The sequence below is a fragment of the Capricornis sumatraensis genome, chromosome 15, assembly GCF_032405125.1.
Source record: "Capricornis sumatraensis isolate serow.1 chromosome 15, serow.2, whole genome shotgun sequence".
In the NCBI taxonomy this organism is placed as follows: domain Eukaryota; kingdom Metazoa; phylum Chordata; class Mammalia; order Artiodactyla; family Bovidae; genus Capricornis; species Capricornis sumatraensis.
In genome coordinates this window covers 75390942-75418903 of record NC_091083.1, presented here as the reverse complement: position 1 = coordinate 75418903, position 27962 = coordinate 75390942, and the positions used below count along the sequence as shown (strand labels likewise).

The following is a 27962-nucleotide window of genomic DNA, read 5'->3' as shown; positions in this document are numbered from 1 at the left end:
AATGGTGAGAACGGGAATACGACTTAGTTCTTTCTGTTTGATAAGCCCCGCATCTATGAGCGCCACAGTGCCAGGCTCAGGATGGGGCGGTGATCCTTTAGGGACGTTGGACCCTGTCAATCCAACCAAAAAAATAAAAAATATAGGGCTTCTCTAGTGATCCATTAGTTAAGAATCCTCCTTGCAAGGGAGGGGAGGCAGGTTTGATCCCTGATAGGGGAGCTAAGTTCGCATATGCCAGGCAGCAACTGAGCCTGCAAGCCGTAATGAAAGATCCCCATTGGCGGAAACTAAGACCCTCTGCAGCCAGAACAAATTTGAAAATAAAAAATATAGACCTATTTGAGGGAGCTGTGAGGGGCTGAAGCTGGGTAGACAGGCATCCTCGTTGAGCAGAGAAGAGAAAAAAGAATAGATCATTAAGGCCAGGGCTGGAGGAGAGCTTTTGAGTAGAAAGAATTGCGTTTGGAAAGAGCCGTCGCGAAAATGAGAAACTAGAGGGCGGTAACCACGAACCGGCCAGGCTTCTCCCCAGGGGAGCATTTAGTGGCTGCCTTGAGGGAGCATGGATGCGTGTGTAATGCACCTGTCTTGCTGGCTCAAACTGATGAATGCAGAGACTTAAAGATTTTTGTTACAGTCTTCAGCAGGTACAGAGTTTTAGGGTTTTAAAACACACACACACTCTCTCTTGTTGGCTTTTCACAGCTACTGTCCCTGCAAAGTTAAAGAGTAGAGAAGAGGGTGCTTGTGATTTCTCTTCCTGAGGATGCTATCTTTTGGTACAAAATTGCATAAATCCTGTTTGCAGTCAGTGTTTGCTAGAAAACCAAAAAAATACCCGCCCAAAGAACTGCACCCACTACTGGAGACTGTAGAGAGAGCAAGGGCCTGAGAATCAGCTGCTACCAAGTTCAGTTCCTGGCTGTGCCTTGTACAGCTAGGTGACCTTGGGCAAGTCGCTTACTATCTCTGAGTGAGTGTTTATCTGTAAAGTGAGATTAATAATTTCTAAATGCTGATGTAATGCATATGGTAGATGATGCATATGAAGCTCTGAATGTGCGCAATAAACAGGTGTGAACAAATCTGATATTAAACATATTCATTTTTAATGAATATTCATAATTTTTCATTTTTATTTTCTCTCCTGTGAACATTTTGTGATTTTACAGTCTTAGAACAGATAGAACCTTTGTGTGTTTCACAACTCATAGCAAGTTGTGTACTTTGACAGTACTATTTCCATTTCTGATGATTAGCGCTCTCGCTTTTTGCTCTGGGAAGTTGGGGGAATTTTGGCCTCTCTCTCATCACGTTCCACACTTGTCTCTTAGCAGACACTATTAAGATGGAAATCAAATCAGAATGTTTCTTTCAGAATTCTCAGCACATGTCAAAGGGTAACTAGCTCTCCTTGACCCAGATTTGATCCCCAGTAGGTCACTGTGGTGTCATCAGTGTGTTTTCCATGGTCTTCCAGCTTCATCCATAATTCCTTGGGCAGGGCGCTGGGTAAACAAAAATGTAAGGCAAAGAGTGGGACTGAGTTAAAAGGAAAAGCCAATAAAATCACTAGCACACACTGATGTTGAAAAGAATGAAAATTCTCCTCTTTTCCCCGGCTAATAAGACCACCCTGAAGCAGGTGATGAACTACGGTGAAAAGATTTCCTCACCAAAATAAGGCAGTATAAAATCCATCAAACAAGTGTGGGGTGTCCTGGACTCATGTGTGTTACATGCTCACATTTTGTCCCGTCAGAATTGCTTTTAGAAATGGCTAATCACTAGGTCTGTACAGACCCTGCCTGGGCTCTCTATGGCCCTAGACTTGACAAGCATACAGAGGTATGCGAGGTAGAGTCGTGTAAAAAGTGTTAGGTGCTCCGTCCTGCCTGACTCTCTGCAACGCCATGGACTGTACCCGCTAGGCTCCTCTGTCCATGGGATTCTCCAGGCAAGAATACTGGAGTGGGTAGCCGTTCCCTTCTCCAGGGGATCTTCCCAAACCAGGGATCAAACCCAGATCTGCATTGCAGGCGGATTCTTTTCCATCTGAGACAGAAAAGGGAACAGAGAATTAACTTGGCATCCAGGCTCAGACCGTGAGCATCCAACTGAATGCCTCCTCTTGGAAGACCCCGTTTCCCATTACCTGGCTTCTTCCAGCCAGTTCCTGGCTTGGCTCTGCTTAGAGATTTTGACAGTTACTCTGTTTGCACCTCAGAGAAGGCAATGGCAACCCACTCCAGTACTCTTGCCTGGAAATTCATATGGACGGAGGAGCCTCGTAGGCTGCAGTCCATGGGGTCGCAAAGAGTCGGACACGACTGAGCGACTTCACTTTCACTTTTCACTTTCATGCATTGGAGAAGGAAATGGCAGCCCACTCCAGTGTTCTTGCCTGGAGAATCCCAGGAACGGGGGAGCCTGGTGGGCTGCCGTCTATGGGGTTGCACAGAGTCGGACACGACTGAAGCGACTTAGCAGCAGCAGCAGCAGCTGCTTGGACCTACAGCCAGAGTGAGAGGCAGACCAGCACAAAGGTTACATGTGAGAGCCCCAGAGTCAGTTTATATGGCTCCAAGTCCCAACTCTGGCCCTTGTTAGCTTTGTGACCTCTAGGAAAGGTACAGCTTCTCTTGTTTCTTCATGGGTAAAAAGGAGATTCCTACCTTAGGGTCGTTTGGATGAAAACTGGTAACAGACATGAAAAAGTCTAGCTCAGAAACTGGATCAGAGTTAGGCAGGTGTTCTGAAGCTGACTTTGACCAGTTAACTCTGTTGACCACAGGATTTTTGCAGAAACTAACACCTGTGGCTGGCAATTTGTTTTGTAACTGATACTACATCTCCTGTTAATAACACGCAGGTGACAAAAGATATACCAACATGTCTCTGGTCAAAAATGGGTTAAGCAAAAAAAGGAGTGATTAACAGTATCAGAAGCTCTCAAAATCATTGGGAAAACTAGAGAGGGAGAACCCAGGATCCCCAGGGATGACACTGCAGCACGGATGTGATAAGGAAACTGGTGCTGCCAATAAGAGCATCGTTGCCATTTCTACACCAGGAACTCAGTTTTGTGGGTTTTGTTATCACAGCAATCACATGAAAGAGAGCTCCCAGTTCCTTCCTTGAGCCAAAAATCTGATAACAGGTGCATCCTGAGGCCACATGCCTGGCCCGAGCTCCAGGGGAAAGTTAGTGTCTAGCATTTTCAGCTACAGATAACCGGAGGAAGTGAATTGCCTCCCGTCATGGCTCATAAAATAGGAGATTCCCTGACTATAGGCTGGGGTTAAGATGCCAGGCAGACAAATCTAATGTGCGATACCACCCACCCAAAGAAAGACATCATTAACATAGGAAAAAAAGTAGATGTTGGGTGACACCTTATAGGCTTGTTATACCTTGGTCATTTTACACATTGAGATCAAAATCCAAACACCAAGAGATCCCCTGGTTAAGAGGTGCTGGTTGCCTACCCAACATTTTCCCTTCTCCCTTAGTGTCAGAACCCCTGCGTTATTGTGGGGAGTCATGTGCCCAGTTAACTGGACATATATCCCATCCTCCAATGCAGGTAAGGTGGCTGGCTAGTGAGATGCAAGCAGAAGTCATTGGGTGGGGCTTCTCGGGAAGCTCTGTAAAGGTGCCCTTTTGCTCTTTCCTCCTTTTTTTCCCTGCCCAGGACCCAAAAACAGTGGCTAGAGCTCCAGTACCATCTTAGGATAATATAATAATCCTAATAGTAGAAGCCACTTTCCAAGAATGACAGCGGAAATACAGAAAGCCTCTGATGACCTGTCGTACCAGCCCTGGATCACCTAACGCCATCCTTCATTTATGTGCTGGGCGGGGCGGGCGGAAATCTTATTTAAGCCATTGTAACTTTGGGCTTCTGTGACTAACACCTGAAGGTAATTCCTTACAGATTTCAAGCTGGCTTTGGTGGTTTCACGGGAGCTTCTCTTCTAGCAATCCAAGATGGCATCATCCTCCGGCGCATAGGAGAATCCCAGGAAGGCACTCGAGGCCCCAGAGCTGCTCGCCATGGTGTCAGGAGTGCAACCAATGGACTTGGGCACAGCTTCCTGAGTGAACTCTGGGTCAAAGTGTTTCAAGTCAGCAGGTCCTGCCTGTGAATATAAGCCAATGATGAGGACGGAACACTGGGTCAGAGCTGCCAAAGGAGCCCAGAGCCCTGAGAGAGCTGCTAGATCTCCCCTCTGAGTGCCCCAGGGTCATCCTTCTTTAACTGTCATTTTTTCATGCATTTACACTAGTCATCATATTCCACAAGGTCCATTAACCATTTACCAATTCCTCTACCTGCCTGGTCCCCTGCCTGCTCTACATCAACCCTCTATACGCTGCTGGTAGAGTGTGACATGAAGAGAGTGTGAATCAAGAACCTAAAAAATGTGCACAACAGATTCAGAGAACAAATGAGTGGTTACCAGAGAGGAGAGGAGCGGGAGGAAGGGCAAAACAGGTGAACCACTAGGTATCAAATAAGTTACAAGGATGTAATGGACAGCACAGGGAACATGGTGAATAGTTTATAATAACTCTGTATGGAGTATCATATGTACAAATATCGAGTTACTATGCTGTACACCTGAAACTAAAATAATACTGTAAGTCAGCTAACTGTGGTTGTGGTGGTGGTTTAGTTGCTAAGTTGTGTCCAGCTCTTGTGACCCCATGGACTGTAGCCCGCCAGGCTTGTCTGTCCATGGGATTCTCCAGACAAGAATACTGGAGTGGGTTGCCATTTCCTTCTCCAGAGGATCTTCCCAACCCAGGAATCGAACCTGGGATTCCTGCATTGCAGGCAGATTCTTTACCGACCAAGCTATGAGGGTAGCCCCAACTAGCTATACCTCAACAATAAAAAAGAAAATATATTCACATTCTTTGACTTGGTAATTCCCCATCTGGAATCCATCTTGAAATAATCAGAACTCTGGACAATTTGCAGCAATGTGGATGGACCTAGAGATTGTCATACTGAGTGAAGTCAGACAGAAAGACAAATATGTGATACCACTTATATGTGGAATCTAAAATTAGATAGAAATGAACTTATTTACAAAACAGAAATCGACTCACAGACATAGAAAACAAACTTCTGGTTACCAGGGGGAATGGGGAGGGATAAATTAGGAGACTGGGATTGACATATACATACTATTATATGAAAGATAACTAATAAGAAAGTGAAAGTGAAGTTGCTCAGTCGTGTCCGACTCTTTGCGACCCCATGGACACCAGGCTCCTCCATCCGTGGGATTTTCTAGGCAACAGTACTGGAGTGGGTTGCCATTTCCTCCTCCAGGGATTCTTCATGACCCAGGGATCGAACCCAGGTCTCCTGCATTGTAGACAGACACTTTACTGTCCGAGAAGTCCAACTAATAAAAACCTACTGTATAGCCCAGGGGACTTTATTCAGTACTCTGTAATGACCTATATGGGAGTGGAGTCTAGAAGAGAGTGGATCTATGTATATGTATGACTGTTTCACTTTACAGCAGAAACTAGCCTAACGTTGTAAATCAACTATACTCCAATTAAAAATTTAATTAAAAAATAACTGGACAAAGACATGAACTTAAAGATATTCATTAATCCATTATGATAAAGAAAAAGTGGTAATCACCTAAAGTTCACCATTAGGAACATGGTGGAATAAATTACATTACCCACATAGGGTTGAAATATACAGCCACTTAAAATCATAGTCTCATGTGACTTAGGAAAATGATGACATAGTTTTAGCAAAAACAAGGAGGAGACGAGATCTATCTATACATGAATTATGATCTATGTTGGGGGAGATGATATCTGTATCTGTGTATGAACTATGGCCTACATAAAAAACAGAAAGAAAGATCTGAAAGAAACATGCCAGTGATGCGTGCTTTCTCTTGGGTGGTGAGATAATACGCTTTTTCTCCTTAATGCTTTAAATTTATTTTATTTCTTGGTCGTGCTGTGCAGCACGCAGGATCTTAAGTTCCCTGACCAGGGATCAGACCTGTGCCTGCTGCAGCGGAAGCTCAAAGTCTTAACCAGTGGACTGCCAAGGAAGTCCCCCTCCATGACGATTTAAATGTCTCTGTTTTACACACTTTCTACAATAAATACATGTCATTTTTATTACCAGGAAGAAAGCTAAACATAAGGAAAAAAATCGTCACAGGACTCGGCTCTGTCTGGGTGTGTTCCATGACACAGAACACTTTAAAAGCTGTAAAGTGCTTTGTGATGAGGGTTATTGGTATTGAAAGTAAAGGGAGGCAACCTGGCTCCTCATACAGAGCTGAACTGGCAGTCAGGACTTCCGGGTTCCAGACCCAATTCTGCCTCTGGCTTACAGGGTAGGCTTGAACAAATCACTGAGCTTCTTGGACTCTCAGTTCTCCCATCTATAGGAAGAGCCCAGGCCAGGATACCCTCCCCAGGTAGCCTCCAAGCTTCCACCAATCCTGGGAACCCAGAAGCCAGAACGTGATGGCCTCTTACCACATTTGGGTTGAAGGGTGGAGTCAGCCTCTTGTGGTACAAGTCATCCCAGTTTATGGGGCTGAAGAATACATGGCTCTTTATCTCAAGCTGTGGGAAGAAGGTGATCAGTAGCAGTCTTCTCCATTGGCACTCCCACCCCACCCCACATGCCTCAGAGATCCAACTCTATTGGCAACCGGTTTTCCAGCCCTAAAATCTTTACTAGGAAGGTAACTTGCCATTATGGCTGGTTTCCTGGAACAAAGGAGTGTCTGCAATAAGACCTCGCCCCTTAGCCGTTATCTCAAGCTCAGATCTTTTCCATGTAGCATCTGTTTATTCCACAGCTATTTATTGAGCACCTACCCTGTACCATACTAGGCTGTAGAGGTTTGTCAGTGAACAAGACATCAGAAACTGCTATTGGAGGGTCCTGGGGAATCTTACTCCACTCTCTCAGTGCATCCTGACTCATCCAGAATTCTTTTTTTTTTTTTAATACACTCTTTTTAAAAAAGTCTTTATTGAATTTATTACAATATTATTTCTGCTTAATGTTTTGTTTTTTTTTTGGCTGCAAGGCATGTGGGATGTCAGCTCCCTAGCCAGAGACTGAGCTCACATTTCCTGCATTGGAAGAGGAAGTCCCAACCATTGGGCCACCAGGGAGATCCCTCTTCCAGAATTCTAGACAGAGAAATAGACCAAATCAACTCACTCAAGGAAGATTTGAGAAGTAAAGCCCCAAGAAAAGCTGCAGTTTCATAAAGATCCAGAATTAAGAATTCAGCCTTGGGCATGATTCATCGCTTCTTTCCTAATCCAAACTAATGTTGACAAAAACTTCGCCTTTTCCAGCAGAGCCCTCCCTCTCTCTATGTCTCTCAAAGAATGATTCTCTAACTCTGTGTATCTAAATCCCCTGGGGAATTGTTAACAGGCCAGATCCAAACTATTTTTAGAAGAATACCCACAAAACTGGTAACACTTGTTGCCTCAAAATTTTAAAAACTAGGCAGCTGAAGGGACTTTTTCTGAATATCCTTTGAATCTTGATCTATGGGAAAGTATATCTTATTTTAAAAGTCACATTTTTTTAAGATGCAAATTTCCTCTGGGAAGGAGGGACCTGTCTTCATGAAAGCCTTTTCTTTAAACTGTCCAGGGATGGGTAGGCAGAAGCCTTAAATGTTAAACTTCATGGTATCTGGCATATAGGATAGTTTGTACACTTAAAAAGCACTTTCTGCACAGCAGGCACTAGCCTAAGTGTTTGCTTATGTTATTTGACCTTCATAAGAGCTACAAACTCGGTGCTGTTATTATGGATGGGAAGAAGAAGGCAGGGCCTTCCCAGGGGGCTCAAACAGTAAAGAATCTGCCTGCCAAGAAGGAGACGTGAGAGATCCTCTGGAGAAGGGAATGGCAACCCACTCCAGTATTCTTGCTTGGGAAATTCCACGGACAGAGGAGCCTGGCAGGCTATATTCTCTGGGGTTGCAGAAGACTTGAATGTGACTTATCAACTGAACAACAGCAAAGAGAAGTTAAGCCGTTTATCCTGCACCTACCAGTCCATTCTGAAGGAGATCAGCCCTGGGATTTCTTTGGAAGGAATGATGCTAAAGCTGAAACTCCAGTACTTTGGCCACCTCATGAGAATAGTTGACTCATTGGAAAAGACTGATGCTGGGAGGGATTGGGGCAGGAGGAGAAGGGGACGACAGAGGATGAGATGGCTGGATGGCATCACTGACTCGATGGATGTGAGTCTGAGTGAACTCCGGGAGTTGGTGATGGACAGGGAGGCCTGGCGTGCTGCGATTCATGGGGTCGCAGAGTCAGACACGACTGAGTGACTGAACTGAACTGAACGGAACTGAGTGCTTGTGGAGAAAGGATCTGAATCCAGGCAGTCTGTCTCACAGTTCATGCAATCGCAACTACTATGCTAGAAGAACAAACTTCTATGGAGAAAAGTACTGTGATCTTCTTATAAATCCAAATGACCTTTTGTTGAGTAGAGAATGTATGATTATTTTTAAAATTTTGCTCAATTTTTTTTTAAAAAGCCATGAACTTATTTGGAGAACAGACTGTGAATTCTTCATCTCTCTATTCAGATGTCCAGCCTGGGTCCTGGCAAGGGGGAAGTGCTCAGATATTTGTGAAAAGCAATTTAGTTTGCTCTTTGTACAGAAGCCAGAGGAATTTGTCAAAACTTAACCTGGGGCCTCCACTCTCCTGCTCAGCATATACTGATTAATCAATCATCTAATTATCTCTCCCTGCCTTGCTCCTCCTGCAGGACTTTTGCACACGCTGTGCCCTGTGTCTGGGTTGCCTCCTCCCAGTTCTTTCCCGTCCTTCAAATCTCAGCTCAGTTGTAACCTCCTCATAGAGGTCCTCCCTGACCACGCCAGTGTGAATTTCCTCCATTATTGTCTATCTCTGCTCATTGTTCATGTCTTTCTGGAACAGGCTGGAACCTGGGATCCTTTACCAGAGTGTTTGTACTTGCACTTAGACAAACACCCAGAGAAACGTCTCATCCAGCAACAGAATACAAAGAAACTATAAGGGATGAAAAAGAACTGCACGCATGCGCAGTTGAGACAAATTAGGAGCTGTAAGATACAAAAAAGCCAAAAACCAACTGCCCCTTCTGGGGTGCTGGGAGAAAAAGCAGGGTACCGTGCATAAACCCTGCACACAACACCACCAAGGGGGTGGGCAGATTACCTAAGCCACTTCTCCTGCCTGACCCCCAGATCTGCCCTTACCCTCACCCCATATAATGAATCAGTCCGCCCTCCTTGGAAAGCCAACAAGGGCACGTATTACTTATTTCTGCTCCCTCATCTTACCGCACAAGTCCCTGTAAAGCCTTGCCTGAATTCTTGTCTGGCCTCTTAGCATAGTCACACTCTGTAATAATTTATGTTTGTGTGTCTGCCTTTACCTCATAAACTTAAGGGCAGAGACCCAGTCTAACAAATCCCTAGCATTTAGCTCAAAGCCCAGCACATAATAGGTGCTCCATAAATATTGGTTGACTAGAAGTGTTAGATTGAAGGAAATAAACAGCAGCAGCTGTGAATCTCTGAACAGGTGAATTAGCAGTGCCTGGCTCTAGGGAACTGCTGGATGCAAGACACTGCTTCCGGGCTGCCTCAGCAGGAGGCTGAGAGCCCAGCGCTCTGCTGGCAAGTCACCTACAAAGTCTGTTTTGGAGCCCAGCCGCTGCCTCTGGTCTTTGTGGAGCAGGGCTTGCAGGAGGTCGCAGGCGGCCACCGTCCGGCCCCCGGGAATCCGTAGCGGCTGGTGCAGAATGTTCTCGTACATCTGGGATACGTCTTGGCTGTAGAAGGGCGGCTGGTGAGAGAGAGGCAGAGGGATGGGAGGGTCATCCATGCTTAAGTGGGCACAGTTCTCAGAGACACTTGGAGCAAAGCGGGGGTGCAGCTGGAAGGATTCAGCCAGACTTGTGTCTTGCGCCATGGCTCACGTGGCACAGTGGAGAAAGACAGAGGCCTCTGGGCATCCAGCACAGCGGAGAGGCTGCTGGGAAGGCCGAGAAGTCTCTCCCCTCCAGTGTGAGGCTTGTGGACCTCTCCCGGTGCCCCCTCTATCCCACGTCTCTTAATCAAGCTTGTGCACCAACTTCGCACTTTCCAAAGTTAACAGTTTCTCATGATCATTTTATTCCAGCCTCATATGATGGTTATGAGACATGTTGTCATTTTTCAGATGAGAAGCGCAGGCAGTCTAGGATTGGATCCAAGGACTAGTTCTACCACCTCCCAGGACTGTGACCTCTTTGAGCCTCAGTTTCCCTCTTAGGGGCTTCCCTTGTAGCTCAGTCGGTAAAGCATCTGCCTGCAGTGCAGGAGACCCGGGTTCAATCCCTGGGTTGGGAAGATCCCCTGGAGAAGGAAATGGCAACCCACTCCAGTATCCTTGCCTGGAAAATCTCATGGACAGAGGAACCTGGTGGATTGCAGTCCATGGGGTCGCAAAGAGTCGGGCACGACTGAGCGACTAACACACACAAAATAACAACCCCATTTCCTGCAGTGCCCACGTCCAAAGGCTGTTTTGAGGCACGAAAGGAGTAACACATGAGATAGTTTATTATAAAGTGTGGAACTGACTTTATTGAAAAAAATATACTTTATCCTTGTATCCATGTTTGCACCACCCTTTTTGGGCTTGTAGAGAAGAGGTGGCTCATTCAACTCCTTGAGGAGCCTGAGGAGGCCACACAAGGGAGAGATCCACCCCCATCTCTTCCAGAATCAGCTCTACCCCACTCACCAGGCCGTGTAGCATCTCATAGAGCACTGCTCCCAAGCACCACCAATCCACTGCCCGATCGTAAGGCTCCTTACGGAGCACTTCTGGAGCCAAGTACTGTTGAGAGAAAACACACTTATTTGAAAGACACTCAGCTTCCATCTCCCCATTTGTAAGCAAGGCACTTGGAGGAAAAGATCACCAGAAGCTGCTTCTTCTGTGATATTTACTTAGCTGTGCATGTGTTCATTCAGCGTCAGTTCACCAAAGACCTGCTTTGTGCAGGACCCTTTGCCAGTGTGCTGAGGACGTGGAGGAAATCTGGCTGGACTGCCCTGTACAGATGTATATGTTGTGCGCCACACAAAAGCACCAGCCAAAGGGGTAAAGGGGGTTGCAAGCCGGACTGTGATCAACTCACCAAGCCACAACCCTAGTACAAGACTGTATCTGGCAACTTGTGTGCATGTGTGCTAAGTTGCTTCAGTCATGTCTGACTCTTTGTGACCCTATGGACTGTAGCCCTCCAGGTTCCTCTGTTCATGGGATTCTCCAGGTAAGAATACTGGAGTGGGTTACCATGCCCTCCTCCAGGAGATCTTCCTGACCCAGGGATCAAACCACATCTCTTATGTCTCCTGCATTGGCAGGCAGGTTCTTTACCACTAGCTGCACTTAGGAATCCCCATCCAGAAACTCACATATGTTTAACGGGAAAACTTGGGGCTTCCCTGGTGATCCAGTGATTAAGAATTCACCTGCCAGTGCAGAGGACACAGGTTCAATACCTGGTCCAGGAACTAAGATCCTACATGCTACAGGGCAACTAAGACTGTATGCCACAACTACTGAGCCCATGTGCCCTAGGGCCAGGGCTCTGCAACAAGAGAAGTCACCCCAATGAGAAGCCCAAGCACCACAATGAAGAGTAGCCCCTGCTTGCTGCAACTAGAGAAAGCCCATGCGCAGTAATGAGCAGCAACCACAAATAAAATAAAATACAAAATTACAAAATAAATAAACGGGAAACGTTTTCTAATTAGTCTGCCCAAAGGGAGTGCCTTTAATTTGCTCAAAAGCATCCAAGTGATGTCTTGGAACTAGGAAAGCCCTGGGGATACTCACAGGGCAGTTGGAAGACTCACCGATGAAGTATAAGTCAGTGTGGCCCATATTTGCACAGGTAACCTTAGTAACGGAGGGATGGAAAGGAGTCAGGAAAGAGGAGGTGGCATTTGAGCTCCTACTGACAGCTGAATACATGCTATGTATTTGCACCTCACACAAGTAGAGAACCTTAGGCAGAATTGTGCTTCCTGCAGACCCAAGGGCTTGGGAACCTCTTAAGCTGGGGTCTCTACCACCAAGGAAAGAGGCCTCAGCAACAGAGAAAGCCACGCTGAGAGACTCCATGGGTGTGGAGAAGGGCAGGGAGTTACTCAGACCTAGTCCCATGAAATTAAAAGACGCTTACTCCTTCGAAGGAAAGTCATGACCAACCTAGACACCATATTAAAAAGAAGAGACATCACTTTGCCAACAAAGGTCCGTCTAGTCAAGGCTATGGTTTTTCCAGTGGTCATGTATGGATGTGAGAGTTGGACTATAAAGAAAGCTGAGCGCCGAAGAATTTGAACTGTGGTGTTGAAGAAGACTCTTGAGAGTCCCTTGGACTGCAAGGAGATCCAACCAATCCATCCTAAAGAAGATCAGTCCTGGGTGTTCATTGGAAGGACTGATGTTGAAGGTGAAACTCCAATACTTTGGCCACCTGACACGAAGAGCTGACTCATTTGAAAAGACCCTGATGCTGGGAAAGATTGAGGGCAGGAGGAGAAGGGGACGACAGAGGATGAGATGGTTGGATGGCATCACTGACTCGATGGACATGAGTTTGGGTGGACTCCGGGAGTTGGTGATGGACAGGGAGGCCTGGCATGCTGCAGTTCATGGGGTTGCAGAGTCGGACACGACTGAGTGACTGAATTGAACTGAACTGAACTGAGTCCCACTGAATGTGTGATCCCAAGAAGGTTGTTGAACCTCCAAGAATTTTGGTGTCCTTATCCCACATAATGGAACTGCAGAATCTCTCCCTAATGGCTGTGTTAAGGACACAGGTGAGGAACTTTCTTGATGGTCCAGTGGCCAAGAGTTCTCCTTCCAATGCAGAGGACATGGGTTCGATCCCTGGTGGGGGAACTAAGATCCTACATGCTGCAGGGCAACGGAGCCTGCACACTGCCGCAAGAGAAGCCCCCTCACTGCAACTAGACAAAGCCCATATGCTGCAACAAAGAACCAGCGCAGCCACACACACATAAAAAAGACACCTGCTAATATATGTGTTGGCCCTTAAACAACTGTGAACAACTGAGCAACTGTGGTCTATCTCTTGTCTGTGCTCCCCGGCACCATGGCAGTGCCTGAGTCATGGAAGAGATGACCTGTTAGAGCCACATGTCTCCTACATGATCCATCAGCTCCTGGCAGTAGCCAAGGAAGGGATGGTTGGGCTGGCAGGGCTTTGGGAGGCCAGCTCTGTCCAGCGAACACCCTCCCAGACCCAAGCACAGAAAACTACTCCTGGTTAGAGAGGTCATCTGTCCACCAGCTCTCCTAAAACCAAACAGAGGAGGCTCAGCTGAAATCTGAGACCCAGATGCTTAAGCATATGGAAAAAAAACAAAAGCTAAAGTCTTGGGCCATGCCAGCTCGAGAGGACTCGCCAGCCCTGCAGCCTCAGACCCCCACCCCTGACCCAGACATCTGTCCAAGCAGCTGGAAACCCCTTTGGGATCAAGGTCCAAGGTTCAATGCTGGTATAAGTTTAAGGAATGGCTTTTAACCCCAAAGTTGCAGGGAGGCCTTGGCAGGACAAAGAGACAAGTATGAATGATTGCTGAGATTCACAAATTTTAACCCCCCAGGCTCTTAGTGGCTGGAAGAAGGGAGATCGGTATCTTTACACTTGATCTTAACTGTCAGGTCAGGCCAGGGCCTCCTATTGCACATGGACTTCACCCTGCAGGGCAGTGCTATCTAACACAGTAACTGCTAGCCACGTGTGACTACCAAACATTTGAAATGTGGCTGAGCTAAGCTGAGAGGGACAGTAAGTGTAAAACGCACACTGGATCAAAGACTTAGAAAAAATAAAACAAAGTATTCAACAATTTTACATTGACTATACATTGACACGATACTATTTTGTATTGCTGTTGTTTAGTCGCTAAGTCATGTCTGACATTTTTTTTTACATGCTGCTATTTTTTTTTTTTTTTTTGGCTGCATTGGGTCTTAGTTCCCTAAGGGATCTAGTTCCCTAACCAGGGATTGAACCCACGCCCACTGTTTGGAAGCCCAGAGTCTTAGCCACTGGACCACTAGGGAAGTCTCGCATGCTGTTTTTCGTGTGTGTGTGTGTGGTGTTTTTTTAAAGCATCAAAGATTGCAATTGTACAATATTGAGAAGTATAGAACAAAATGCAATTATTGGAGGACAATACTCTACAATATCGTGTCTGACTCTTGCGACCCCGTGGACTGTAGCCCGCCAGGCTCCTCTGTCCGTGGGATTTTCCAGGCAAGAATACTGGAGTGGGTTTCCATTTCCTCCTCCAGGGGATCTTCCGGACCCAGGGTTTGAACCCGCGTCTCCTGCATTGGCAGGTGGATTCTTTACCAATAAGCCCCCTGGGAAACCCACTATTTTGTATATGTTGGGTTAAATAAAATACATCATTAAAATTGATTTCATCTGTTTCTTTTTGAGTGTGGCTTGCTGGAAATTTTAAAACTGCATATATGGTTTGCATTTCTGTTCCTATTTCTGTTAGACAGCACTGTTGCAGGGGTTCACAAGCCAGGTCCCAGAAGCCCCCAGAGCTGGTCCGCCCATGACACAGATGAGGGAATCCAAGGCTCTGTGTGCCGTCAGCTCAGGGGAAGTGCTTGAGGGAAGGAGTGAGCCCCTCTGCTGTAACCTGGGGGCTCTAGTCAGGCGCTGTGGCCTCACCCACTTCCTGCCTCCGCCCTCCCAGGAGGTTCAGCTTACCTCGGGGGTACCACAGAATGTGGATGTGGTCTCCTCGGGCTCCACACCCTCCTTGCAGAGGCCGAAGTCTGTCAGCACCACGTGTCCCTGTGGAGGAGGGAGGGCAGGCATGGGAGGTGATCTGACCCAAAGGGATGACCAGGTCTAACCCTAAAGCCCAGATGCCACACCCGGGGCATGGCCGTGGGGTCTGTGTCCCTGGCACAAGCCCGAGCTGGAGGCTCCACTCACTCTGTGCTTCTAACCTGGATGCCAACAACAGCATAGGGGTGGGGAGATGGCATCGCACTGTCTGCCCCCAGCTCATCACAGACTCACGTCCACACCCAGCAGTTCCAGAATGTCCCTGCTGGAGGGGCCTAGTGGCAGCAGCCCCCTTAACAGAGGACAGGGGACCGAGAGAGCAAACACACTTTGTGGCTGGGTGAGAGGGTAGCTGGTGGAGGTCGTGATGTGAGTGGATACTGCCAGGCTCTGCCCAGATCCCCTCTTTAGGAGCTGTCCTGCCCATCCTCCATGCTGGACCATTGCCCTCATCCAAAGTCATGCCCCTCTCAAGGGGCAGTCCTCATCTGATGACTGGCCAGGACAGTGGTGCAGACGCCCGCATCCTTGCCTCAGTTTGGAAGAGTTCTAGAGAGCCATCCCAGCTGGGGTGCACCCCCCTTGGAAGACCAGCTGAGGTCTCACTTGCAACTGCAGAGCAGGTGTGAGCAGAGCAGGTGTGAGCAGAGCAGGCGTGAGCAGCGCAGGCGCGCTTCTTCCTCTGCCCAAACCTGCCCCTCACCCCTTAAATGTGGAGCTCTTGAGAGTGTTCCCGAATAGCCTTTTGCACCCTACACTCCAGTTCAGAGTCTATTTCCAGGAAACTCAGTCTAAGACATGGAAGGACTGCAAAATCCTCGAGCCTCTGTGTAACAGTACCCCTGCCCCACCACAGGCCTCATACATGCACTCATGAACACATGAGTACATGTACACCCATGAACACACAACAAACATTTATATGCATGTACACGTGCACACATACACCTGAATGCGTCCCTAGCCATATGCACGCATGCACAATGCATGCACACACACATACACTCATGGGCACACAGCACACATGTGCAACTAGGTGTGCACACGCACACGCACACACACACACACACACACACACACACACACACATACACACACACCAACCTGGCAGTCCAAGAGAATGTTTTCCGGTTTCAGGTCCCTGCAGACATTGAAAGGAAAGGGCGCTGTGATGTTGAAGCCACGCTGGACCTCCTCCTCAGGCAGAGGAAGGACCAAGTTCACTGGGATTTCATTGGGATCTAGGGATCCACACAGCCCCAGCTGTGGGGGTGGAAGGGCCAGGCCTGGCTCTGAGCCACAAGCAGACCTCACCTGTAAATGATGTTGAGGGAGTGCAGATAGCCAATGGCGCTGGCCACCTCGGCGGCGTAGAACCGGGCCCGGGGCTCCAGGAACCGGCGCTCCCGCTGCAGGTGGAAGAAGAGCTGGAGGGGGAGGAGGCATGTGAGCGGGTTCCTGGGGGGCTCCAGCCCCTCAGATGCAGGGGTTGGAGGCAGATGGGCAAGTCACCCCCTCTCTAAGCTGCAATGCCCTCGTACAAGGAAGGTCATGCCGGCCCCTGCCCTACAAAGCTGGCAAAGTGTCAGCAGGAAAGGTGAATTAACAAGAATGGAGCCCCTACTCTGTGCCAGGCTCCAGCCACACCCTAAATACATCTCTTGCTCGCTTGCTTGCTAGCTAAGTTGCTTCAGTCATGTCCGACTCTGTGAGACCCCATAGACGGCAGCCCACCAGGCTCTGTCGTCCCTGGGATTCTCCAGGCAAGAACACTGGAGTGGGTTGCCATTTTCCTCTCCAATGCATGAAAGTGAAAAGTGAAAGTGAAGTCACTCAGTCATGTCCAACTCTTCGCGACCCCACAGACTGCAGCCTACCAGGCTCCTCCGTCCATGGGATTTTCCAGGCAAGAATACTGGAGTGGGGTGCCACTGCCTTCTCCAAATACATCTCTACTTTTCTTTTATCCTCCTGACTACCTTCCAGGTTTCAAGTAGGAGGCCAGTTTCGTGGAAAAGGAAACTGGAAGTGTCAGAGCAGCCAGGTGACTTGCCCAAAGTCATGGACTATCATTGGCAGAGCTGTGATTTTAACCTGGGTGGGTCAGACATGTGCTTTTCCTCTAATCCACATGCTAAAATGATTATGATGGTCAAACTGAGCCCAGGTTAGACCTGCCCCTGGGCCAGTTGCTTCGGTCTATTTTACTGGCAAAGAAAAGTCCTTCACACCTCCACCAGGGAATTTAGGGATGGAGGACACAAAACTTCCCTCTTGGCATCAGGCTAAAGAGCATGAGGTCACATAGGTTAAATCTGGGGTCACTCAGAAGGGCCATCTTGCTCAGAGAGACAGAGGAGGGAGCCCAGCATTTCCCAGCTGTGCTTCTGGGTCACCAGGTGGCCCCAGATCACAACCACAAGGACTGCTCACTCCCATGCAGTGGTCTATGGTGTAAAATGGGTTAAATTAGAACTACTGACCACAGAGCTCCTCTGACTTTGCCATTTCCCAGGTCCACTGAAGGGATTCTGGACAGCTTTGCGTGGGAGTCAAGAAATGAAAATGGCTGGGAGTCAGACAGACCTGCCTTCAAATCCTAGCTCTGCCAAGTGCATGCAGGGTAGCCTTGAGCCTGTGAGATACCTCCCTGAGCCTCGGTCTTTTCAGCTGCAAAATGGGTCTGTGGTAAGGATGAGGGGAGATCATTCCAGAACCTGGTGCACCATGGGCACATGGGATGGAGAGCTCTGGGTCACCCACCTCTCCCCCGTTGACATAGTCCAGCACGAAGTAGAGCTTCTCGGGTGTCTGGAAGGAGTAGCGCAGGCCCACGAGGAAGGGGTGGCGCACGTTCTTCAGGAGCACGCTGCGCTCTGCCATGATGTGGTTCTGCTGCGGAGTTACCAACACACGCACACGCGTGCACACACACATGTGCATGCACACACACACACACACACACACACACATACACGGGTCGCATTACCACCCACGCGCCCACCCTGCTCAAATTCCCACCATGGCTCCTCACTGCCCTCAGAGCCAAGCCCGGGGGGCCTTGCCTGGCATTCAGGGCTCTGCGTGGTCCACCTCATCCCCCGCCAGTGCAGCTGGGTGCAGCTCCAGCCCTGGGTCCAAATTCCCTGCCCCCCTCACCCAGTGAAAGTGTTAGTTGCTCAGTCTCGTCCAATTCTTTCACCAAACCCCATGGACTGTAGTCCCCTCGGGCGCCTCTGTCCATGGAATTCTCCAGGCAAGAATACCGGAGTGGGTTGCCATTCCCTTCTCCAGGGGATCTTCCCAACCCAGGGATTGAACCCAGGCTCCTACGTTGCAGGCAGATTCTTTACCATCTCAGCCACCAGGGAAGCCTCAACAAAGCTGCAAGATGACTGAATAGGTGAGTTCCAAGGACAAGCTCTCAGAGAAAAGAAGGCAGGCGCTGTGCACATCCAGGCCTCTGTTCCTGTTCCCCTGCCGGGACGCCCTCTTTTCAGATCATCAAAAGCCTGTGTTCAAGGCTGCCTCCTTCAGCAAGACCTGACCCGTGAGCTCCTTTTTAACCTTAGTTCCCTCTACTGAGTCCTCTGACTTGACATTCCATCCTTCCTCGGGGCCTACTGTCCTTCTTATGGAGTTGGTGTTAAAGAGACTCAAGTCAGTGGAAGCATCTAGAACTCCCAGAAGGCTGTGGCCTGAAGGGCCCTTGGCAAGGCTGAAGTGTGACCCCGACATTGCACAGGTGGGGAGGCTGGCACTGACAGGGCTGCAGACTGGTTTGCCATGGAGCCCTGGATCTTCAGGGGAAGGCAGAGGGCCAGGACGGGGCCACCTGCAGGCCCTCCAGGTGAGGCGGTTAGCCTGCCTTCCTGGAGAGGGGCCAGCATCCCACCCAGCCCCCCTGCACTCGATCACCTCTATGCTCAGAGTTGGACCTATCATTGGAAGCCACCTGAGACTGGGGGTCAAGAGGCAGGAGAGGAGATGCCTGGGCCCAAGCCTTGGTACCTCTTTCTTCTTTAAGATGGACTTTTTCTGCAGCACCTTCACTGCATAGAACATCCCGTCGGACTTGTGCTTGGCCAGTAGGACCTGAGCAGGAGGACAAATGCAGAACCCGCAGGTGACTACTCCTCTGGGCTTTGGGTTTCTTGATGGTGGTGCAGACCTCCAGTTCCAGCTGTGTGCCCACGATTCTGCAGGTTGTAAGCTCCCACTTTGCACACGTGAGTGACAGCAGGGGGTGGAAGGGGCTGGAAAGGGGGGAAACCCGGGTCTCCCATGCTCACAGGTCACTCACCTTCCCATAGTTTCCTTTGCCAATGACTTTGAGGAAGTCAAAGTCCGTGGGCCGGGCACTGGGGTAAGAGGAAGGAACAGGGGTCAGCATTTGCCAGCTTGGGAAACAGGGTACATTAGTTCAAATCAGGGCTTCTCTTTAACTTTGAAGCTGGAGAAGGCCATGTTTTCCCAGCCAAGAGGGTCTTCTCAGACTGGCCTCTGCCTCTGGGGATCTCACAATGGAGTAAACAACAGGCAAGAAGTGGAAAAAACCAAACACAACTGCATAGAAGACAAGGACTCTGGCTTCCAAAGACAGAGAAGCACCTGGAGGGCGGGGGGCTGCTAATAATGCAGGCTTTGGGGGGATATTCCAGCCACAGGGCTCACCATGAGAAGAGGCTGGGGAATTAGAGGGAGATAAAGCTGGGGGCTGGTCCTGGGCTCAGATGGCAGAGGATCTTGATGCTGAATCAGAGAACTTGGGTTGTATTCCCAAGGCGAGGGGAGCCAGGGAAGAAAGGGATTGAGAGACTGGAACTCACTTTGGGTTGGCAGAAGGCCCCAGGTTGATATTCCCATTGGCCCTCGGGGGCTAAAGATATTTAAAGAAAGAGGTGATTAAGATCAGAGGGTCCCGACTCCTTGGCCTCCTCCCTTCCCCCTGGCCCAAGCCCTGCTCCCTTTTCCAACATCTCTGCTAGCCTGCCTGCCTTCTTTCCTGCGTCCCTTTCTCCCTTCCTTCTTTCCATCCATCTACCAACCCACCCAACCATCCACATCTCACCTGCTTCTCACGATAGCCTTGGGAGGCCGCTGGTTGTTGTACCAAATGTGAAGGTGAGAAAACTGAGACCCAGAAAAGAGCCGTCGGAGGACTTAGAGGCAGCCCCGCCGGCACAAGAATACAGGTGACCTCGGGGCCAATCCCATAATTTTTCCACCTCACTTACTTCTTGAAGCTCTTGCCCAAGTGTCTTTTCTCTTTACCCTGCAAATGGCCTGATTCCATGAGCTCACAGTGATCCCAGTGGGCGCCCCAGTCCTGGGACCATTCACCTGGCTGATAAGGACCTCCCTGGGTTTCCTTGGCCTTGGGAGGAAGGGAGCCCCCTGGTGGTGACTGGGAGAACCAAGACCCACCTACCTGCGGACTGGGGGTCCCAGCTGGGCTTGAGTCCATGGTGTAGCAATGATCAGGCACGCTCTGGGGACGCAAGGAGGAGCAGGATGAGGGAGGTGCTGCTGGGGAATTAGTGTCGCCTGTCTAGGGTGCTCTGTCCTCCCCTGTCTGACTCCCTGCACCTGCTCTAGGCCAGCAATCCCTGCCTGGGACAAGAAATGATGTCCTCTGGGCCCAGCCTCTCCAGTCAGACATCTCAGGAGGGAAGGAGGGAGAATGGTCAGGGGTGGCCCTTCCCAGGCTGAGTCTTTTCAAGCACTGGAGATGGCCAGGGCAGCTCCGATGTCTGGAAAGGGCAAGGCTGGAAGGACTCCTGCAGGGCATAAAGTCTGGACTCTTCCTCCCATTTCAGAGGTGGGGAGCCTGAGGCCTTGAAAGGGACTTGCCTAGGGTCCCACAGCTTGTGAGGGGCAAGCTGAGCTCCCCTGGACCCCATACAGGCATGTTGCCACCCTGGATAGCTAGAGAGAGCCCTGGGTTGGGCGCTGTGTTGACTATCATGTCTCAGCCACAAGGACTTCTGCCTAATGTCCCTGGAGGGGCAGCTGCCCTGGGGACCTTGGGCCAGAATCATGAACAGACCCACAAGCAAGCGAGCCTAGACACTTCAGTCGTGTCCAGCTCTTTGCGACCCTATGGACTGTATGTAGCCCTCCAGGCTCCTCTGTCCATGGAACTCTCCAGGCAAGAATACTGGAGTGGGTTGCCATGCCCTCCTCCAGGGGATCTTCCTGACCCGCAGATAGAACTCACATCTCTCACACCTCCTGCATTGGCAGGCAGGTTCTTTATCACTAATGCCAGCTGGGAAGCCCCTGGCTGTGTCTGTTTGAGATGAAACAATGGGGAGTATGAATAGCGGTCTGTGTGGCCAGGAGCAGGTGGAGGACGCTCACATGTCCAGGCCCTGGCTTGGCAGGCCCAGGACCCCACAGCCCCACCCTAGACTGGAAAGTCAAGAGCAGAAACTGAGATTGCTCCTGTGGACTGCTGGGTACTGCGCCTCCTGAGATAACAGCTTTGGTCTGCAGTGGGGCCCAGGCTGCCGTAGAGACCACCCATCTTTACAAGGGGGCCCTGGGGCAACCATCCCCTGGTCTTCTCGGGAGCTGAGAAAGTGACCACAGGGGAAGCGAGGGAATTTTCCCTGTCCAGGCTGCTCTGGGAGGCCCAGCCGCACGGAGCCCTGAGAAGGTGAGCCGCAGAGCCAAATACGGAGCGCAGCCTGGCTTCAGCCAGTGCCCCGAGTCCGCGCTCCTGCAGCTCACACCCCTCCTGGCCAGGCCCTGACAGCCCCTCTGCCAGGCCCTTGCCTCCCCGGCCCCCACATACCTGCACAGCCTGCGGAGAGGCCGCTGGGAGAAGCTGCGGTGGGAGCCGGAGGGTGGACAGTGGACAAGAAGCCCTCTCTGTTCTCCCAACAAGGGCCGAAGTGTCTGTGCCTGGCGCCGGCCCGGCCCCGGCACCCAGCTTGGAACTCCAGGCCGCGGTGAGGGAGCTGTTGATGTCACGCGGGAGCCAGCAGGGCCTAAGAAGGGACCGAAGTCCTCTGTTCCCTCGGGGACATCGCCTCCCCCCGGGGGGTGTGGGTAGAAGGGCATGAGCGACAGCTGCAGGAGAGCCGGGGCGATGCTGGGGCTGGTTGGAATGCACATGACTGTGTGGGGTGCGGGTGTGTGTGCAGGCGTTTCATGCAGAGATGTGTGTCTATCTGGTGTATCAGTGTGTCCCTGTGTGTCAAGGTATTTGTGTATCAGTGTGATTGTGTGATTTTGTCGGTGCGTCTGTACATGACTGGTCTGTGTGTCGATGTGCTTCAGTGAGTGTCTGTGTCGTGCAGTGTGTGGACACGGCAGTGTGTACCTCTATACATGTTAACATGTTGTGTGCATGTGTGTGTGTCTATGAATACATACGTGTGACAGTGGTCTTTGTGGATCTGTGTTCATATTGATGTTTATCAGTGAGTCTGTATGTGTGGGTGAGTCTGTGTGTGTGTGTGTGTGTGTGTGTGTGTGTGTGTAGGGGGCCTGTCTGGAAGGAGACATGTTCCCTGGGGCCTACCCAGGCCCGCTGCAGACCATCTGGGGCTGAAGATGAAGTTCAGAGACCTGGGAGTACTTTGGCTCCCAAGAACCTGCAGGTGCTTCAGGGCCTTGGGTGTCTGGTTCAGTCAGCCTGGCCTTGGTCTTTGCTGAACACTTGGACTTAGGGGTCCTTCCCCATGGCCCTCCAGGTTCTGACTGCTGTCTCCAGAGCAGGACTGGGACCTGGCACTCTTTTCTGCAGTGCTGCAATCCTTGCACCTGGACACACCTCTCCTCTAGCAGCAAAATACAAAGAAACTGTATGGCGCTAAAAATAACTGTGTGCATGGGCAGATGGGGCAAATTTCTGAACCCAAAGGATATAAAGAGACCAAAAAATCCAACTGCCACTTTTGAGGAGCCTGGAGCAAAAGCAGGGTGCTGTGCATGCCTCCTTCACTCAATACCACTTAAGGGTGGGGGCAAGATACCTAAAGCTACTCTTTCTGCACGACCCTTGGACACACCCCCGTGCTGTGCTTAGTCGCCCTGTTACATCCGATTCTTTGCAACTCCATGGACTGTAGCCCACCAGGCTCCTCTGTTTACGGGGATTCTCCAGGCAAGAATACTGGAGTGGGTTGCCGTGCCCTCCTCCAGGGGATCTTCCCAACCCAGGGTTCAGATCCAGGTTTCCCGCATTGCAAGCGGATTCTTTACTGTCTGAGCCACCAGGGAAGCCCAAGAATACTGCAGTGGGTAGCCCATCCCTTCTTCAGGGGATCTGGCCAACCCAGGAATCGAGTTGGGGTCTCCTGCATTGCAGGCGTATTCTTTACCAGCTGAGCTACCACGAAAGCCCCGGACACACCCCTACTCTCACCCATACAGGAAACAAGCTTGTCCCCCACTCAGGGAGTGAGCAAGCAAGAGGATCTATTGTTTGTTCTTGCTCCCCCTGCTGCAACAGGGGCCCCTGTGTGAATTTCTTGCCTGGTCTCTGGTCAATTTCTATTAATTGTGAAGGTCAAGAACCCTGGTCGGTATCACCAGGAAGCAGGGTCCCAGTGGCACCCTGGTGCATGATGGCCTGGTGCAATAATCAGGCACTCACAGGGTATCTTCCTCTCTCCAGAAGGTTATATGGGGTGTTCTGGGGAATGAAGGAGTTGACAGGGCCTGACACAGCCCCTGCTCTTCTGGAACTTTCTGTGTGGCTACCACATGCCACACTCAGACCTCTGTAATTCACCACAGTGTGGGGATCTGTGGAGCTCGGGCCAAGGGGGCTCGTCAGAAAGGGACCTGAGCCCAGTGGCCTTGGGGTGGGGGGTCTTCTGTGAGCTTTGATGTAGGTGGGGGGAGTCATCCAAGAAAAACCCAAGTGAAGAGTATCAGAGCCTTTCGTTTTTTAAGAAAATGGAAACGTTGAACCAACACACAGATGGGCAGGATATTATGTTGACAAAACATAACGCCCAGAACAAGGTCATTTCTTTTCAATGACAAGACCCTGATGCAGCCTTCATTTAGGAGCACTGCTTAGAACAGGAAAACAATAATGAAAATAATAGTAACCTCAAGGTCCAAGCGTGGGGCACATCAGAATACTCTCTGACCGTAATAGTTCCCTCTCTGGGACTTACGTCCTGAGAGACTGTCCCATGTCCATGTTCCCTTTGCAGTTAAACTCCTTGGAGTTGTTGTCTGGACTCAGTTCCTACTCCTTCCTCCTTCCCTCTCTTGGAGCTGTTCCAAAGAGGCTGTTATCCCAACAATACCCAAAAGAATAGACCAGTAACCTCCATGCGCCAGAGCCATTGTTCTCATGTCATTCAGCGTCCTGAGGATATGACCCCCTTTTCCCACTTGGTGTTAGGATCTGCTGGTTTTCCTCCTGCTTCACCATCTGCTTTTTTCTCAATCTTTTCTACTGCATTCCCTCTTTTTTACCCTGAAACACTGGCCCGGCCTTTCTCTATACTTGTTCCCCAGTTGACAGCAACCAGTTTCACGGATTTAAGTGTCGACTAAACTCCACAATTCCCAAACTCATCTCTCTCGTTCTGAGACACTCCTGACTCTGGATTCTCTGACACTTCACCAGTTAGAGGTCTAGAGGCACCTCACTTTTCACATGTCCAAAACGGAAGTCCTGACTTTCATTCTTTCCACTCTCCCCAGCCTGCTCCTCCATTGACGCGTATCTCCGTAGCGGTACTTCCGCCTACTCAAAGGTTCGAACCAGCAACTAGAAATTCATCCGAGAAACTCTGCACCTTCCCCCTGAATCCACCACTACACCATAAAATCACCTTAGACTTTACTTTCAAAATCCCACATATATGGGGGATCTAGAAAAATGATAGAGATGAGCCTATTCGCAGAGCAGGACTAGAGACACAGATGTAGAAAGTGGACCTGTGGACGCAGTGGGGGAAGGGGAGGGTGAGAGGAATTGGAAGGTTGGGATGACATATATACACTACCATGTGCAACACAGAAAACTAGTGGGCACGGGCTATAAACAAGCACAGGAAGCTCAGCTTGCTGCTCTGTGATGACTCAGATGGGTGGGATGGGGGTAGCAGGAGGGAGGTCCAAGGGGAAGGGGGGTGTACGTATGCATATGGCTGATTCACTTCATCATACAGCAGAAACTAACACAACACTGCAAAGCAAATGTATGCTAAACAAACAAATAAACGAAACGAAATATATCCAGACGCCACTGCTGCACCCACCTGGCCCTGAGCCACCATCACCACTTGCATGGATTATCGCACTCACTTTCCCACTGTGTTCCTATTTCTAACTTGGCCCTCTATAATCTTTCTTCACCAAAAACCAGAGTGACTCTTTAAAACTGGACGTCAGATCATGTGACTTTGTTGCTCAAAAACTCCAGCGTACTTGCCACCAAATTTAGGATTAAAATCCAATCTTTACCGCAGTCTACGAGATTCCACGTGACCTGGCTCCCCCCTCCCTCTCCTCCTTGGTCTCCAGGAGCTCCCTTTCGCTATGCTCCAGCCTGGCTTCTTTGCTGTCCCTCAGACACACAGAGCACCCTCTGACCTCCTGCCCCTTGCCCTTACATTTCCCTGTGCTTAGAATACCCTTCCTCCAGACATCCGCATGATCGCCTCCCACTCATATCACAGAGGTCTCTGCTCAAACATCACCTCCCAGAGGCCCTTTCCATGACCGATTGTCCTGGTTAGGGGTTTCCCAGGATGTGAGACTTTCAGTGTTTTAACCAGGACAATCCTGGGCAAACCAGAATGGTTGAACACTCTGCAATACCAGTCCCACCAGTTCCCCATCCACATTTTTTTGCTTTATATTTTACTTTATAACGCATCACTCTCTGACACCTTATCTTACAATGCTTTGATTGTTTATTTTTTGTCTTGAACTTGAACATTGGCCCTGCAAGGGCAAAGACTACTCTTATTCACTCTGAATCTCTGTCATCCAGATCAGAGTCTGGGATAGGATTGGAGCCCAGTACATATGTGACTAATAAGTCGAGGAATGAATCGATAAGATAAACTAGAGTACATCTATAATTTGGAAAATTAACCAGTTAAAAAATGACATATTGGCCTATGTAAATGGCAATGGGAACATATATGTGATACAATGTCAAGGCAAAAAAGCAGGTTTCCAAATGGTAGGTGAACAATGGTAGGTGACTTTGTTAAGAAAATAAAGACGCAGTGCACATAACCACCAAAAAAAGGCTGGAGGGACATGACCCAAGGTGACAGTGGGGTTAGGTTATCTTAGTTATCTTTTTATCTTTGTACCATTATGTAAAAATTCTGAAGGTGTTGCTGTTCATTTACTATGTAGGTACTAAGTCCTGGTGGGAACTTTGACAGGCTCATTGCCCACCACCACACTGTCCCATCACCTTGACTGTGACGCCCACACCTGAGCAGTTCCCAGCATCTTTCTCTCCTGCAGCACTGCCTTCTGATTTCCTGGCCAGAGGTTGAATGAGCATCAGCATTTTCTCCCAGCTCTTTAGACCTACAGAGACCTCTGCAAACTCTCGGGAGGTGCTCCAAGTTCCTCTGAGAGCCCTCAAGCCTGCTTCTTCCTCTAACTTGCCCCAGCCGAGACGTGCACCCTTCTGCCCCATCACTCCATGTCCCTGCCCTCGTCTCCCTGGACCTGTTGGATGCAGGGGGAATGGGGGAGGTGGTCACACAGTTCCCTCTTTTTGGAACACTCTCTCAACCAACCAATCAGGTCTGCTCCGCTAAGCCTTTGCATCTGTCCTCACCAGCCTTTCCCATAAGCTTCACCGGACCACCCCCAACCCAATGAACCCTAGCCCCCTTCCTTTTGCCCCCTTCTGTTGCTACACTCTTCACTCTACTGTCATTTATTCATTTATAAGCCTGCTTGCCAGTGCCTTGCAATGACATGCCAGTGACATTACATACCACTTTGGTCTTATTTTGTTTCTATAGTGCCATGGGTTAAGAACTATCATCATTCTTGTTTTGAAAAGGAGGAAACAGGCACATAGAAGTGAAATGATGTGACTCAGACATCTAGGCAGCAAATGATATAACTGGGATTTGAACCCAGCCAGTCTGACGCCAAAGCCCATGGTCTGGAATTTCAGGGAGAAGTTAGGAATTTAGAAAAAGAAGGAAGGGGGACTTTCCTGGTGGCCCAGTGGTTAAGACTTTGCACTTCCAAAGCAGGAGGTGCAGGTTCAAGCTCTGGTTGGGGAACCAAGTTCCCACATACTGCATGGCACCGCCAAGAAATTGAAATAAACAAATATTAAAAAATGTTTTTAATTAAAAAAAGGAAGGAATGAAGTTAGTTGGAAGAAAGCAAGGATGAAATGGATTCGTTAGGAAGGAAGAAAATTAGGCAGCACAGGTAGAGAAATAGTTGAGACGGAAGGAAGGAAAGAAGGGAAGAAGGAAGGGAGGGAAGTGATAGGAAGAAAAAATGAAGGAAAGGAGTTAGGGAGGAGGGTGTCAGAAAGGAAAGGAAGTCAAAACGATAGTTAGGAAGGAAATTAGCTAGGTAACTAGTTTCCCGTTTTGGCAGACGAACACGTTAGCAGGGAGGTGTCCGGCTCACGGTGGAGTCACTCACCTGAAAAAAACTAGGTCCCAGCTCAGGTCCTGGGCTCCAGCCCCGTACCCAGCAATGCCTTCCAGTCTCTCTGCATGGTCCCTCTGACCCACAACCCAATCCTGACTGCTTGAACAACCTTCCCGAGCAGGAGCGACCTGTCACCCACTCCCTCAGGCTCCCAAACCAGCTGAAGTTCAACCTTCAGCCCTGCTGGCTGGGCACTGGCTACCGGGCTTTCCAGTTACTAATTAACCACTGGACCTGAATCACGATGCTGGCGGTGCCCACTGGCTCCTCCACCGGGCCCTGCCCTGGGGACCGTCTTTTAAAAGGTACAGCTCAACTCACGTTGTGTGACCTTGGGTAAGTGACTCCAGCTCCCGGAACCTTGTGTGAATGT

At 49.6% G+C, this 27962-nt stretch overlaps 1 protein-coding gene and 1 non-coding gene across 4 annotated transcripts; one reads left to right on the top strand and one right to left on the bottom strand.

Moving 5' to 3' along the window:
• Positions 1-1162: 1162 nt before the first annotated feature.
• SGK2 (serum/glucocorticoid regulated kinase 2) lies at positions 1163-27716 on the bottom strand. 3 transcript variants are annotated; one of them, XM_068987057.1, is made up of 15 exons: positions 27581-27716; positions 21756-21951; positions 20388-20447; positions 19786-19835; positions 19260-19317; positions 18968-19051; positions 17720-17851; positions 16271-16383; positions 16061-16097; positions 14873-14959; positions 10837-10932; positions 9739-9894; positions 6538-6627; positions 3939-4145; positions 1163-1511 (listed from the first exon to the last, which is right to left on the bottom strand). In XM_068987057.1, exons 3-14 carry the CDS (start codon positions 20421-20423, stop codon positions 3981-3983), a joined length of 1104 nt encoding a protein of 367 aa, XP_068843158.1. In that variant the 5' UTR covers positions 20424-20447; positions 21756-21951; positions 27581-27716; the 3' UTR covers positions 1163-1511; positions 3939-3980. The 3 variants fall into 3 exon arrangements, with proteins under 3 accessions (XP_068843158.1, XP_068843156.1, XP_068843157.1); XM_068987055.1 differs by lacking the exon at positions 21756-21951 and having other exon boundaries at positions 27581-27625; XM_068987056.1 differs by lacking the exon at positions 27581-27716 and having other exon boundaries at positions 17720-17848; positions 21756-21819.
• Positions 10368-10439, top strand: TRNAC-GCA (transfer RNA cysteine (anticodon GCA)). The gene has a single exon. It is a non-coding gene; the product is annotated as a tRNA-Cys (tRNA).
• Positions 27717-27962: the final 246 nt, after the last annotated feature.